Here is a 13,130-nt window from a genome sequence, read left to right as displayed (position 1 = left end):
GAATCCAACCCCAGAGCTGGAAAGCTCTGCAAGCCACAGAAAGCCAAACTACCCCTCTCCCCGTGTTTCTCTTGCTCTCTGGAGAGCACCTAGAGAAAACCTCACCTCCTCCGAGCCTAACGCAGCCCCTACCTGTTGTCAAAACACCTTTAGTAAATGTGGGGCAGGGGGTTCTCCTCCGCCACCGAAACCGAAATCTTCTTCCTACCGGCTCTGCTCCACACAGCCCCCTCGGGTAGATATCCCTAAAACCTCCTTGTCTCCCTCACCCAAACCCCACATCTCCACCTCAGGGGAAGCAAGACACTGGGCCCCGTCTTCTCCGTCAGGCTTCTCCCCACGCAGACACCCGCATACAAGTCAAGAACCACGTCCCCAGGGCTCACCGCCCATTTCTCAGGGATTAAATTTCCCTGTGAATCTTTAAAGCACATGACCGCCACTCTCCTCACCCCCACACCACTTCACGGCGTCACGTCGCACGTATCTGCCCACGCTTCTGCACAAACCCCCGAGGATCACGAAGCAAAAGTCCCTCCCGCCTGATGCACGACCGGTGCTGCTATCGCCAAGCCAGAGCTTTGGGGCTGGACTTTGAGGTACGTGATCATCAGCAGGAGACAGTCTGCATCAGAGCTGATGATGATCAGAGCTGCGATGATTCCGGGGGTTTTAGGGTGATTTTTTTTTACTTTTCTCCGAGCCAATAAGAGCACTCAAAGAGGCACATCTTCCCTTGCAGGAAGCAGGGCGGTCACTCCTTTTGCCGGCGGGCTCCTCTTCTGAAGCGGTGGAGATGGCAGTGAACTTCGCCTGCGGCTTCGCCGCACTTTGCTGTTTAGCACTCTGGAGCTTCACCGGGACTTCAGGCGGTAAGAGTGGAAAGTAATTTCTGTTTTCCTTACGCTTTAGGTCCTGTGAGTGCTGCTTTCTAATGCACTGGTAAGTAACAGCCCTTCTCCGCCTGCTGCCTATGCTGGCTCAGCGCTGCAGGGTTCAGGCTGCAGCTGAAAATCCAACTGCTTAAAAGACTTTCTCCCCTTGTAGCGAACCACGTTATTCAGGGACATCGTCTAAGGATTTTAAAGTCAACTTACGGTTTTAACTTATTTGTCAGTGTTTAAACTCCGCGTGACCTTGATTATTAAATCTAAAGACTGTGGGTAACAATTTGACTGCTAAGTACAGATGGGCACTTGAGGGCCGATTAGCTGACTTTAATGAAACATTACTCTGTATCATTTTTTCCTTTGCTGAGCAAGGAAATTCTCTTGATTGCAGCTGGCCTTAAATCTTCAGAATGGGAGCTGCAGACAGGAGTGTTTTCTCTCTGAAGGTTTTAGTTCTACTTCAGTTTTACTTTGGCTCCCATGCACAGAAAGTACTAATGCACTCAGGGATGGTGTTTGGTTAGCCAGTAGCTTTTTGTTTCGGCTGCGGTTTCCTTTGGGGGTTGCAAAGGCATGCAGGAACTCTGCTGTGTCTTCAACGTAAAGATAAAGCCTAGCCTTGCTCCTAGTAATGGGGAGGAGGTTTTGAAAGTACCTCATGGAAAAAAAAAAAAAAAAAAAAGAAAAAAAACCCAACACCAAACAACAAAAAAAACCCCAACCTGTTGCAGTCAGCCTATTTGCTTCACTGCAGGCTGGGAGAGAGCATCCACAGGATTGCTCTCTTGTACTGCGGGAACGGGGCCCCCAAATTATTCCTTAATGAGAAAAGCACAAGAGAACGCCTCTTAATACAACATTCAACTCGTCTCTGCAAGAACAGCCCTCTCTTGCTTAATAACAGGCAGTTGCCTGTTAGCTCAGAGCAAGAAAAGAGTCTACCCTACTACCATCTAACAGAAGGAGGGGGGCCGGGTTTTTCCCCTCTCTCTTCACATTTCCAAACCCAGAAGCAAGGATGGGGTCCGAAATACAAATGCTCTGGCCCTAAGCATCTCCCTGTAGAGCAGTAAGAGCTGTTTTCCCAGATCGTGAGATCAAATCCTCCAGGCCTCTGAGTATTGCAGATGCCCGAACAAGCCATGCAGTGCCTCTGCTCTCACCCTGGCCAGGACAACAAGTATTTCACCAGTACTGGGATGTCTGGAGCCCTGCACTGTTATCTGACCCTCTGGGCCATTCTGCTTTGCTCCTGGAGCGGGGCCATCACCTTAAACACATTCAACTTTTTAAGGTAATGGCCCTCAAGGGCCAAGCTAGGGAAGAAGCTGTCAGGCAAGGTTGCAGTGCAGAAAGTCAGAACTACAGGTGCCTCAGACCAGGGAGTTTCTGGGTTTTGGAAACAGCGTGGTGCAAACTATTCCAAACAGCAAAAGTGATTTCAGACCAGTGTTGCGCGCCATGCAGCGACCACCTTGAACGAGAATCAAAGCACCTAAAGAAAAACAAATCCTAGCGCTGGGAAATCTGTGTCACCAGAGAAAAATGGGGGTAAAGTTCTCCCACAAGGCCTCGGGAGATTTTATACCCACTTTGCTCTGGTACGAGTCATTCTTAACACCAAGTTGCAGTGGGGAAGGAGGTGAAATGCTTGGTACCTCTTGGTGAAAGCTTGGGCAAAAATATACTAGCCTACCACCTGCCTACAACACACGGTGTATTACAAGCCTGCTACTTGTCTACAACACGTGGTCCAGCTTACTAGACTGTGAGCCCACCTCTCCAGATAAGCATCTCAGAGGCTTTGCCATGTGTGACAGTGCTGGATCTACCAGGCACTAGAGTCAGGAACAAGGACAACTCGAAGCAAGAGACAGAATCCAAAGTAACACATTTCAAAGTTTTCTTCGCATACACGCAGTGTAACTTCAGCCAGCCTCACTCACCCTGCCAGCCCACGCCTAAAAAAAGATGTCACCACGACTCAAGATGCTTTGAGGGCTATTATGCTGAAAAGGGGCCCTGTGCTAAGATTGAAAAAGCCTGCGGTTATCTCTTCCTACTACAAGGGACAGTATCTGCTGTCAACACCCCCACCACTGCCACATCTGACTTTCCAACAGGCATAAGAGCATAAATTCAAGCAGGGTCCTGGAGAGCAGCCAGAAAAACCCAAGCCAGGGACCTGCTCTCAGCCTGGCAGCCTGTCTCAGTTGCTAGGTGAGCTCGGGAAAAAGCTGGTTCCTATAAGCTCTTGGGTTGGTATTGATGGTGCAGGAAAAAGCACGGGATCCCTGAGGAAGAGGACAGCTGGTCCCAAACCAAGGTCCTGTTCTGCCCCAAGCTTCCTTTCTGACTTCAGGCAGGTCCTGAATAGCCTTCTTGAATCACCTGTGGGTCCCACCACCTTATGCCCCAGGCAGAGTCCCTGTTCAGAGGACAAACAGATGCTTTGGAAAGTTTTACCCTTGAGCTGAGCACTGGGTGAGATGTGCTGCCCGACAAATACCTTCAGTCCTAGGCTGCGTGGTCATGAGTTTCTGCGAGTCTTGAATCCCACTCACCCTTGCTGCAATGGGGAAAATATAATCCCATAGATAATAGTCTCAGGCCCTACAAGTGGATTCTGGGCTGTTAAGTGAAAAAACACTGCCAGGATGCTCAGCACTGGCTGCACACCCGGTCCCAGCACAGATCAGAGATGTGGGACACGAAAGTTTGTCACCCTCACACCAGACACAAAGCCACTTGCAGAATATCCGCTCCTCTCAGACACATGGTCTCGGTCTCTCGGCTCCCACCTGCAAGAAAACACAGGGGTCATTAAGGTAGCTGGGGTATCAGCCTGGAAAAGATGTGAATTTGGACATTCTTGGGTTGAGGAGGGACGTGGAACTGAATCTCTCCTTTGCAGGTCAATACTTGAATCCCTGCGCAGTGTTACAAGGGGGTGCAGCAATTACCACCTGCAGGGGAGGATGTGATAGTGTAACTAGGACATACATAAGCAACCTGAAAGCTGAATTTTTGCAGCCTTCTATGCTGATGATGGCATGTAATGCTGGGTTTGGTTTTTTTTTTTTTAAAAACACTCTGGATCACCAGGTTGCCCCTCCCTCTTCTACTCAGGCTTCTCAGTACAAACTGGCTTAAATACACAGTCTATGCTCTGTGCTTGGGTGTTAGCGAGAGGTCTAGCTGTGAAAAAAAAGCTGGAGGTGATAAAAAGCTTGACTTTCACAGCAAATTTAGTACAAACTCTGTGTGCACATTTGTGTGCACCTGCACACGCAGGCTCACTGCCTACACACACACACACAGCGTGAACTCCAGGGGCCACCTCCTGCATTGGCAGGTCTTGGCGTCAGCAGTGGCTGCACAGTAACTTGCACAGGTTGAGGATTTTTTTTCCTCTTGTTTGTATTTCAGAAGTGGGAAAATGGAGATGAAGGCAAGTGTAAAAGGGGAAGATATAATGGCATCAACTGTAAGCTTCAAGCTTTTTTTAAATTATTGAAAAAAAAAAAAAACAAGCAGTGCATGGGGAAATTAGCTACATAACCAAGTAAGAATATACAGTAATAAGGGCTGTGTGGAAAGAAGTGCTCAAAGTTGAAAGCTCATGGGTGTCCCCACACCCCCCCCCCCCCAATCTGCATTTCCTACACACCTTGCTCCTCCACTTCACGGCTGTGCTAAGAAGATGGTCCTTGGCATTTGGGTGAGGGCAACAGCACTTCAGCACCCAAAGCAGCCCGTTGTGCAGGACGGTGGGGAGCTAGTCCAAGTTCTGCCCCAGGCCCTTCCCTGCCCAGCTGGAGAACAGGGACACCCTCTCCTTTGTCAGCATGTAGAAGGAAGGTATCTTCCCCTCACCTTTATCACCACCTAAATACCCCTAAAATAAAAACCTCAAGATGCCATCAAAGGATTAAGGAGGGTGGGAAAGATTTACGTCTGCAAGTTAAACTTGGCGTACCAACTAAGAGCAGCAAGACTCTGACAGCCAGTGTTTGATATGTTATCAAAATTATATTGTACTCTGAGCAACACGATCTAGCTTTATAACTAGATTCAAAGTTGGGGCTTCTACGAGACAGCAGTCATACCAGAGATGTTCTAAAGAATATTCATGGTACCCTGGCTTCTTCTCAGTCAGTTTGAGCTCTGCTACCACTTCTAGCAGCGTCTTTTTATGTCACTTCATTCCACAGCATTGTTTCACCATTTCAAACATCTAAAGGAAAATTACTTTGTAATGGATGCGAGCAGAGCCCCTCTGAAGCATAAGTGCATTGAACAACTAAGAAAGTTTAGCACTGGTTCAGAGGGCTGAAGCTCCCACCATTTCAGGCACCTGATGTGTTTTGCACTCATGTTTTGTGTTGTTTCAGCTACGTACGTCCCACCACCTCATTCGACCATGAAACCTGGCTCCCCTGTCCCAATGGACACCGACAACCCTGGTGTTCGCAAGGCAGCTCGCTTTGGGGTTTACAGATACAACAACAGTTCCAATGACCTCTTTCTGTTTAAGGAATCGCAAATAAACAAAGCCATGGTACAGGTAAGTAGAGACCAGACTTCTGGTGGTCCTCCAAACCATTTACCAATTGACCATCCTACAAAGCACCCAAGATGTGTGAGCCCTGATCCTCCTCAGGACTGTTATGCATGCCTAAAGATAAACAGCACATGTTCCTCTATCCCATTTTTCCCCCCCGACCCCCGCCAGTAATTCAACACAAAACACTTCAATCCACAACGCCACACACAATTCACAGATGCGGCACTTGATTCCTAGCCAAAATTTTGGCATCCCTTTCCCCTGCCCTTCCTTTAAAGGAGGAAACTACTTTCTCTAGATTGTCAGAGGGCTGAAATACATGCTCCACGTGGAAATCGGACGCACCGTGTGTGAGAAGAGGGAGCACTCCAGCCTCGACAGCTGTCACTTCCAGAGGAAAAAAACCCTGCAACAGGTATGTGTCCAATTCCTTTGTGGTACCCAACAACTGCAGGTGATTCTTGGCCATCTCTAGCTGTATAGTCACCTTCAGACCAGCTCTGCCATGTCCCCGTAGGTGTACGAGCCTCCTGTGTGCAGAACAAGCTGGGCTGAGGCAGGGTTATCAGTATAATAAGCAGCATAGTACCTCTCGTGCATCCAGGGCCAGCTCCTGTCTGCAAGGAGTTGAACCAGACACAGCCATCTAGCCCATATTCCTGGGTAACTTGAGTGAAAGTATGCAGAAATAGAGTAGATGCTAAATAGCGAGATTTCCTGGGCAGGGGAAAATCCTTACACAGGCTTTCCCACTAAGGTGTGATTACTTAGCAAATAGTACTTTTCCTAGGATAAAGGGGGCAAAGAGATGCTGTTCTCTCCTGCCCCATCATGGCCCACAATGCTGAGACCGACCAGCAGCCACCTGAACTTTATCACCAATTCCCCTTTTATTTGCAGATGCTGAGATGCTATTTTGAGGTCTGGATAACACCTTGGTTACATAAAGCATACGTCCCCGTTGCTCGCTGTCACTGAGTCTCCTTTCCCCATGAGAGCCTGACTTACAAGAAGGGATCTACCACCACGAGTTTTTCCTTGCCTAGACTGTTGAGGCCACAACTGCAGTGGAGAACGGCTGTACAGAATCGCCACGGAGCTTTTCTCTCAAAGCACACAGTTGTTTTCCTCCCTGAGAAAGATGCTCGAAAGTGACAAAGAAAAGACCTGCCTCGACTGAATTTATTGCTAGCCAGTTGTGTATCTGTTTTTCCAAAACTAAACTGCAGATGAGAGCATGTTGTCATTCATTTAGTAGAGAGCCATCTATGCTCTGGCTGAATTTCCAAGCAGTGTCAACACACCCAGGAAACTGTTGGACTTGCTTTATTCTGTGATGAATCTTCATGCAGCTATAATGTAAACAAGTCTAAAACCACAGCACATGTGGCTACAACACTGAGGAAAGCTTTACAACAATGGGATAATTTGCCTGGGGATACCCCCCCCCAAAAAAAAAAAAAAAACCACAAAAACAAAAAAAACCAACCCAGTCTTAAGAGTCTCCAGTGCTAGAGAAAAGATTAGACCTGTCAGGAACGCATGAGTTGTTTTCTTCAACACAAAAGTATGGATAAGGCTGTCTTGAAACACACCCACAGCCCAGAAATGACACACTCTAACTAGCGCTTCTACTTTAATCAAAAGCTAATCTATACTACAAAAGGGCATCATTGCAAATGCCGAGACAAATAAACCCAATCGTATTCCCAAAGCATATTTTTGCTGAGGTTAAACAATGCAGTTTCATTCGGGTTAATGTAAGACATTCAATCTCTGGCTGACCACAGCTTATATTCAAGCTTAGTAGAATGACGGTCATCTCTAGGTGGGCATCTACCATTCCTTCAGGCTTCACTCTTCATGCATGGGCAGATTATTGCTTACACTGGACTAAAGCTCTTATATTTGGGAGGATTTGGGTAACTGCTCCCTTAAAACAGCAATAAAGTCTGGGCCCATGTTCAGTCATACACAGACCAGCAGTTAAAAATGCACAGGGCCCTGACCTAAGCTATGAACATTTTATTTCCACAAACACCCCTTTTCTTCTGATAGTTGTTGCCTTTCTGCAGCAATATTGCAACACCTATTAGCAGTGACACCCCCACTTTCAGCCTTTATAACAACCATTCAGTCAAGAAAGGCCAGTGAAGGACCCGAGGCCAAAGTCCAGGGATCTTAAGACATATCTATTAACAGCATAGCCAAGGTTTCTGCTCCAAGTAACCCCAAAGCAAACCTTTGCAGGCTGGGCAAGTCTCAACTTCTGCTTCAGAACCATCACTTGTGATGAGCAGGTGGCCCAGCAGCAGCTCAAATTCAGCATCCAGTGCTGGAGAGCCAGCTGTGCTGCATCTTGTCTTTGGGGGCAGCTGTCTTTTAGCTGGAAAAAAAGAAGTGCTCAAAAGAAACCTCCAGAAGGGCCATGAATGGATGTCGTGTGGTGCTACGTTCATCCACCACACAAGCCACCATTGACAGCCTGATGCCAAAGACAAGAAACAGAAAGTGGCTCGAGTTGTCCACAAAGCAGGAAAGCCAAGCCTCAGCTAAGTTTATAAGAGGGCAAGAGGAGCCAGGAGGAGCTGCTCTCCGAATCTCAAAGGGGTTAGCAATGGTCTCAATCCCTCTTCCACTTCAGCCGTGTGTTTCACACGATGCCAAGGGCTTACAGCCAGGCTACCAGCTCCAGCCAGCCTGGGCCCAGAACACGCCAGACAGATCCACGTTTCTTCCTTCAGCCAGCACGACAGCCTGGTGCTCAGTAACAGATGTCATCAGCCTATCCACATACCACAGCAGGGGTGAGAAGGCAGCACAAAATTACCTTAACTCTGCCCAGCGATTCACGCAGGCAGTAAACACACGACAGAGCGGTCTCCCACGTGCGACCCTTCAAGCCCCCGGCATAAAGGGCTTCATCTCCATCTCCTCACCAAGTCAATTCCCCATTTGTCAAAGAAACAAAAGATAAAGCCAGGTGAACCTGGTGTCCTGCAGTCTGACAAACCCAACACGCTCTTGCTGCTCTCTCAAGGAAAATGCAGCAAGATCGTTCAGACCTCTCTATCCAAACAGGATACATAAAGCTGTTGCCAGCATTTACTGCAACACAGATGAGCTGATTGCAGCCAGTACAGTGGGAAAGGAGACAAGTGCCTTCTGAGAAAGACACATTAGCCTTATGTTTACAGCCGCAGCAAAGTGTTTACTGTAAGATCACAGTAAGAAAGGCACCCTGGAATGGCAGCATCCATCATCCCCCCAGGTAGATAACAGAATTATCATGAGCACCAAAGAAAGGAGCAGAGCTAAAGTCAACTGAGCACTTTGTACCACTCCAGAGCACTTGGCTCAGGAAGGATTTGGGCAATTAAAGAGTCTTGCATCAGGAAGACACTGCTAGCACCGAAATAAAGAAATGCAGCTAAGTACCATTTAATCACAAGACATACAGCAGTCAAAAAGCCAACGTCTCTGCTCTCTGCATCTTTGCTAGAATTTACAGCAAGGTTAACTGTTCACCAATTTGCTTCAGGGAGTTCATACCCTTGCAGAGCTTGCTGAGGATCTGACATCTACTCCAGGCTACAAAGGCAATTAAATAAAAATAAATATTTCTAGTAAAGATTTAGGGCATAAGGAGAGAAGGACAAGTTGTTCCTGCCAGCCCCAGACGCTGGAGAAAAAGGAACAATCTCAGCAGTGACATTAAGAGCTTCTGGGACAACCAAAGCTGGTGCTTCAGAGGTATGGGTTCCCGCAGGAGCGAACCCGTACCTCCAGCAAACAAGCCGAAGGAGTGGCTTCCTTCGGCTTCAGATCTCTCTCCGGTATGCTGGAAGCACTGGGTTTGGTGCGTGACATACTTTCGTGGCTCGTGCTTATAAGGATACTTAGGGAACTCTCGTTCAGAGGAGGCTAACAGTCTGCCGCATGGAGGGACTGGCTGCACACTGAGACGACCTCCATGCACACAGCGCTACCCGAACCAAGCCAGCCCGAGTTTCATCAGAGCTTCACAGTGCCTAGTGATCCTCACACCGAGATCTGCATTTGCTCAAAAGCTTTGCTATGCAAATATTTCCCCTCACACTCCCACTTTTTAAATTGCATAGGAAACAAACTGCCTGCCACCAAAATATAAAGCATTGCTGACTGACAGACTTTCCACTTTGCATTCTCTTCACATCGGCAGCTCCGCATTAAAGACCTGGAAGGCCTTTCTGTACCAGTTGTACCCAATTTCACAACTTAACTGACTTCCAGGACCCACTGACAGCTGGGGGAGTCATGCATGCAGCTGTACAGAACCAAGACAAGTTTTAACTGGCAGCAGCCAGATAAGGAGACATTACTTCTGCTGCCTGGGAGGAAAAAAAAAAAAAAAAAAAAAAAAAGTATGTAACTAACTACAATCACTTACTGCTAAATTTTTCACTCCCTACCTCAAACAAAGCAGCAAAAATGAGCTGCCCCATGTGCTTATTCTTTTACAGCACTGTTTTCCAAGCAAGCTAGATGAGAAGGTCCAAGTGTCAGCATCATCAGATCACTGAGCAGACCCAGAAGCTTAGGAGGTCATTATCTCACATGCAAAGGTTACTGCCACAAAGCAGACTCAGATTTAAAGGAATCGGATTTAAGTCAAGGCTTTGCAATCACTTTCATCAGCTGTTTGCACTGAGATACCAACCTTTGCATAGAAGAGTCAGATGCTATCTTCCAGCATCTCTGCTACAGGAGAAGTCAGCTCCAGAAAAGGGACAGAGCAGTTAGCTGTGGAGTAGCATTTTAAAGGGCTTCAGCAAAATCTTCTTGATACTTGTGTCCTGGAGAATCATCTGTTCCACCAACAAGGTAAAACAAAACATACCTTTAAAATGCACAGCAGTGGTGTACTCCAGCTCAGTTCCTTTTCCTCAGGCTGTTTTATTGCAGGGCTCTATGTTAAAGCAAAGATTTCCCCAAGCCCTGCAGGAGACAGGGCACTGTTCTCTCAGTCTGTCCCATAAGAAGCTTGGGTAAGACACAGAAAGCACCCCCAGGCTCTTCTGGGAGTTGTGCAGAGATGGTTTCCTCCCTTCATAGGGAACCACAGCCCCTTTCTCCTGCCACCAAAAAACAATCTTGCCCTGACAAGATCTTTGGATACTGCTGTAAATGCTCCTGCTTCTTCCAGTGGGGAGATGTGGCCACACTAGAGAAGAGACAGAGCTGCAAAGGTGTCGTACCATCAACAGAGAAGACATAGCTTTTTTTTTTTTTCCCCAAGCCTGACTTGTTCCACCTTTCCCTGTTGCTCAAGGCAGATGTGTCACCATCCATCTGAAACCGTAACATGCCATTGACTCACGCTTCTGTGGAAGTGGAACGAGCCTGTAGAAGCAGTCTTCACAGGAGCCCCAAGAGGAATTTATGCCAGTTTGTTCATTCCATAGGCATTTTAATGCTGCTGCATTACTCTGGGAGTACTGCATTTGAGCAGCCGTCAGATTAAATGCACCTGAGCTTCTATGAAAACACTGTTCTTAACCACCCCTTATGCTGTGTAATTAAAGAGCTGTGTGTCAGTCAACCTGTTTCATCCGGGTTCTACAGCAGACCACCCCACTTCTGCATACAAAGGTTGGACTATCAGGATCCAGCACTGCACCAGGAATGGGAACCAACACCATCTGAGCTCAGGAAGGGCACTCCTTTCAGCCTCTGCAGACTTTGGGTATCCTTGGACTAGAGATACGCACACCCTGCATTCAGATCCATGTCATAAGATCTTTAAACTGCAAAATGGCACCTCTACCTGGTGCTTCAGTTCCACCCTGGGCCCCCACCAATGTCGCAGCCATCATGACAGTAATTGGCCTCCCTTCAATTTTAGTAGCCATGGAGGCATCAGCAGTTTTGGGCCAGACCTCTCACCTGGAAGCGTCAAGTATACTGACTTTCTGCTAGACCTTGGTGCCTCACACGCCACCACTCCACTCTTGCCGGGCCAAGCACAGTGCTGAAAAACCTTGCAGACAAGTTTCAGGTCACTATCAAAAACACGGGAGATAGCCAGATCACCTCCTTCTGAGGAAAAGACTGACCCATATTTATGTCCATAAAGCTCCAGCTAAAATGAAATGTTAAGGTTCATATGACAAATGAAATACCAATGGCCTGGTTAAGCAGCCTGTCACCATGCAAAGTTTGTTGCTTAGAATGATATTAAATTGTGCCACCTACCACAGTTTGCATCTGGTGCTTTACAGACTTCGGTGGGGTTTTTTTGTTGGGTTTTTTTTGGGGGGGGGGGGTTGGGGTTTTTTTGGGTTTTGGTTTTTTGGTGTTTGTTTTGGTTTTTTTTTTTTGTTTGTTTGTTTTGTTTTTTGTTTTTTTTTTTTTTAAGGGAACTGCTGACTGACTGGACCTGTACCCAGTGAACTCTCTCTATTTGTAGAGGCTGGACAGATGGCCTTTATTCATTCTGAGAAATTAAATTGAGAAGAACTGAACACTCTGTCCAAAGGCTTTAGACAAACTCATTTAGACTGACAGCTATTCAGCTACTTTCTAACAAAGCACAGACAAGAACAGTGAAAAATTTCTATTGGCCAGGGCAGACACAACAACAGGCAGGGCGAGACATCAGAAACTATAAAGATTTTTATGGGCACAAATTTCTGCTTGTCTCTGAACTCTACTCCCAGAATTCACCTCCTGCCCTCAGTGCAGAGCCTGCCTTGTCTGCCTGCAGTTATTTCTAATGCAGCTGTAGCTAGAGGCCCACTCGTCACAGCTGGAGAGGCCTGGCCAGCAAAGAACCCGCACCACCAGCCAAAAAGAGAAGTAGCGACTGAACTCCCATCAGACACCAAGGCCAACAAAAAACCCAAGCGCCCAAGGCATTAGCTCAGCTTCCTCCACTTTCTGGATTTTAGAGGCAAATTGCTTCCCATAGGAAGACTCTTGAGCAGACAGCTCCAATATCCTCATGGTGTCCAGCCTCCTTTCCTGACCATGGCACTTGGCAGAACAACCCTCTCTGCTACCACAGGATTAAGAGAAAAGCTCAGAAGGCAACAGCCCCAGTGAATAAGGGCATTAATTGTCTTCAGGTTAGGGGCAGCTGCTTCTGGGCTTCAGTTCTGCCATGATTAATCATTTCTAGACTTCTTGCACCTGCCCCTGAGATACTTATGCCTGGCCACTGTCTGACAGTTTGGACTAGACCGCTAAAAAGTCACACCAGACAAAGCCACACTCTGTTAAATCCCTCTCTTATTTGGCATTCTCTTTTCCCCTTTCCCAAGAAAAGCCAGTTATTCACATGACCTCTGGGTCTGCTGTACTTGCTACAGAGGTCAGCGAGAACTAAAAAAGACTCAAGAACTTTGATGATCCTGTGGTCCCACCAAAGTGTACTAAGTTAGTCTCCAACAGCAGTCAGGAAGGAGTGAGGGGGTGGAAGAGTAGAAAAAGGATCAGAACCAAAAAACTCCCAAGAAACAACTCTTCCTATGTCTTACCCCTCTTGAGCATCAGCAGCACTACAACTTACTTTCTTTCCCACTTCATAACTTTAGGGACAGTGTCTTAAAAGGGAACTAGTCACCCAAAAGCCATCACATTTGGCATGCCAAAACAGCCGATGTCTACTTCACTACAAAAGACAGCACAAATTA

General features: G+C 47.2%; 1 protein-coding gene across 3 annotated transcripts; it reads left to right on the top strand.

The window, feature by feature from the left end:
- Window positions 1-294: 294 nt before the first annotated feature.
- On the top strand, window positions 295-6,692 carry CST7 (cystatin F). Of its 3 annotated transcripts, none has more exons than XM_030035905.2 (5): window positions 295-599; window positions 743-872; window positions 5,285-5,457; window positions 5,756-5,872; window positions 6,358-6,692. In XM_030035905.2, exons 1-5 carry the CDS (start codon window positions 546-548, stop codon window positions 6,433-6,435), a joined length of 552 nt encoding a protein of 183 aa, XP_029891765.1. In that variant the 5' UTR covers window positions 295-545; the 3' UTR covers window positions 6,436-6,692. The 3 variants fall into 3 exon arrangements, with proteins under 3 accessions (XP_029891765.1, XP_040984316.1, XP_040984317.1); XM_041128382.1 differs by having other exon boundaries at window positions 704-872; XM_041128383.1 differs by lacking the exon at window positions 5,756-5,872 and having other exon boundaries at window positions 704-872.
- The last annotated feature ends 6,438 nt before the right edge of the window (window positions 6,693-13,130 follow it).

This window comes from Aquila chrysaetos, chromosome 13, assembly GCF_900496995.4.
Source record: "Aquila chrysaetos chrysaetos chromosome 13, bAquChr1.4, whole genome shotgun sequence".
NCBI classification, from domain to species: domain Eukaryota; kingdom Metazoa; phylum Chordata; class Aves; order Accipitriformes; family Accipitridae; genus Aquila; species Aquila chrysaetos.
Note: the sequence above shows the minus strand (reverse complement) of the source record. Positions and strands in the feature narration are given on the sequence as shown.

What these genes read in the sequence shown, in the direction of transcription:
- CST7 (XM_041128382.1), top strand. Translation starts at nt 546, where the DNA reads ATGCACGACCGGTGCTGCTATCGCCAAGCCAGAGCTTTGGGGCTGGAC. An exon ending in CTTCACCGGGACTTCAGGCG is followed by an intron (nt 873 to 5,284) that starts GTAAGAGTGGAA and finishes GTGTTGTTTCAG; the next exon opens with CTACGTACGTCCCACCACCT. An exon ending in TAAACAAAGCCATGGTACAG is followed by an intron (nt 5,458 to 5,755) that starts GTAAGTAGAGAC and finishes TACTTTCTCTAG; the next exon opens with ATTGTCAGAGGGCTGAAATA.